At 45.9% G+C, this 1907-nt stretch overlaps 1 protein-coding gene and 1 long non-coding RNA gene across 2 annotated transcripts in view; one reads left to right on the plus strand and one right to left on the minus strand.

The window, feature by feature from the left end:
- Positions 1 to 1907, plus strand: part of mpp4b (MAGUK p55 scaffold protein 4b) — a 28966-nt gene that overhangs the window by 14974 nt on the left and 12085 nt on the right. The window contains 1 exon segment of the mRNA XM_032506600.1: positions 254 to 427. Within this exon segment, the coding sequence (XP_032362491.1) occupies positions 254 to 427 (174 nt within the window).
- The window catches only part of LOC116674086 (uncharacterized), a 3226-nt gene that overhangs the window by 1023 nt on the left and 296 nt on the right, over positions 1 to 1907 (minus strand). The window contains exon 2 of the long non-coding RNA XR_004327960.1: positions 1 to 1283. This exon is cut by the window's left edge and continues 1023 nt beyond it. This is a non-coding gene — a long non-coding RNA (uncharacterized LOC116674086). The remainder of the gene's footprint in view (positions 1284 to 1907) is intronic.

Genomic DNA, 1907 nt, shown 5'->3' on the forward strand with positions numbered 1-1907 from the left:
CTTTAGTTACTTTACACATTAAGATTCCTGCACACAAAACACATGCAGTTTATAAAATCTGAGATTTTGTTATAAAGTATAAAGTAACTACAAGTCCAGCTGAGATTTTCCTGGTGATACTTGCAGGACTTTCACTTGTAACAGAGTATTTCTACAATGTGAAATGAAAATTTTTACTTAACTAAAGGACCTGAATACTTCTTTCATTCACATAGCATTGATCATTTCTCATTAACTTTGGATTTGGTCTCAGTGGGCTTCAGGCGCAGCATGCGTCTGTGTCGGCGGCGTTCTCACAGCACCATCCGCACGTCCTGCTGCACCCGCTGCCCCACCAGCAGCTACGACGCCCTCAACTGCCCCTACGAGGAGGTGGTGCGCTACCAGCGCCACCCGCAGGACGCACACCGCCTCATCGCCCTCTTAGGTACAGTAATGCTGCTTTTAACCAGGGCTGCACAACATACCATTACAAGGCTTAAGCGTGCGTGCGATTGGTTGAGTTGTACAATGTAGAAGCTGTCAATTGTGGTGCTTTTTTCTTATTTAAACTAGTAGCGCCTATTTATAAAACTAGAAGTGAAGTTCTTTACTTGACACAGTGGCCTCGGTATGGAAGAAATTGTTAGACAAAATGAATAGAAAGGCCATTTCCAGTCAAATCAACGTAGCAGAATGTGTGTGTACTGCTGCCATGGTAACCTATAAACTTCAGTATAAGCCAACTTCCGGCAAGTCGTTGAGGTAGAGAGGCAGAGAGCCAGCCGCTGAATGAGTCACTCTCCTTTCCTTAGCTCTCCCTTACTCTCCTGTGTGACCGTAAACTTCCTCTCTCGCTAAAAGATTTCATACAGACAGAGCCGCTGAAAGGCTTCTCTCCTGTGTGAGTTCTCATGTGGGTCTTCAGGTGTGACTTGAAGCCAAATGTGTTGCCACATTCGGTTCAGCTGAATGGTTTCTTACATCTTGACTCATGTTAGCTGACTGAGGATCTCTGGTCTCCCTCCAATGAGCACTGTCATCAGTCTCAGGATCAGACGAGTCTCCAGTCTGGTCTTCAGTCTTTGGCTGTAAACGTGAATGTGAGCTCTTGGCTGGTTCTGGTCCTCCACAGTACTCTCCATCGGCTTCTCGTTCCATCGGACCAACACATTTATGGATTTTGACGCCAGAACGCCGGGTAAATCTCATGTTACAAACACGGCAGCTAAATCTTTTCTCTCCTGTGTGGACGGTCATGTGTGACTGTAAATTTCCACTTTGTCTAAAAGATTTCATACAGACTGAGCAGCTGAAAGGCCTCTCTCCTGTGTGAGTTCTCATGTGTTTCTTCAGGTCTGACTTGTTTCTAAAGGTGTTGCCACACTCAGAGCAGCTGAAAGGCTTCTCTCCTGTGTGAGTTCTCATGTGTGTCTTCAGGCTTGACTTGGAGCCAAATGTTTTGCCACACTCAGAGCAGCTGAATGGTTTCTTACGTCCTGAATCATGCTTCAGAGAGTTTAAAGCTGACTGAGGATCTCTGGTCTCCCTCCAATCAGCACTGTCATCAGTCTCAGCATCAGAAGACTCTTCTGTCAGGTCTTCAGCCTCTGGTTTTAAATGTGGATGTGAGCTTCTTGCTGGTTCTGGTCCTCCACAGTCCTCTCCATCAGCTTCTCGTTTCATAGGACCAACACATTTATGTGTTTTGACGCCAGAACGCCGGGTAAATCTCACGTCACAAACACGGCAGCTAAATCTTTTCTCTCCTGTGTGAGTTTTCATGTGTCTCTTCATGTGTGACTTGTTTCTAAAGGTGTTGCCACACTCAGAGCAGCTGAAAGGCCTCTCTCCTGTGTGAGTTCTCATGTGTGTATTCAGGTTTGACTTGGAGCCAAATGTTTTGCCACACTCAGAGCAGCTGAATG

This window comes from Etheostoma spectabile, chromosome 24 (genome assembly GCF_008692095.1).
Source record: "Etheostoma spectabile isolate EspeVRDwgs_2016 chromosome 24, UIUC_Espe_1.0, whole genome shotgun sequence".
Taxonomy (NCBI): Eukaryota; Metazoa; Chordata; class Actinopteri; order Perciformes; family Percidae; genus Etheostoma; species Etheostoma spectabile.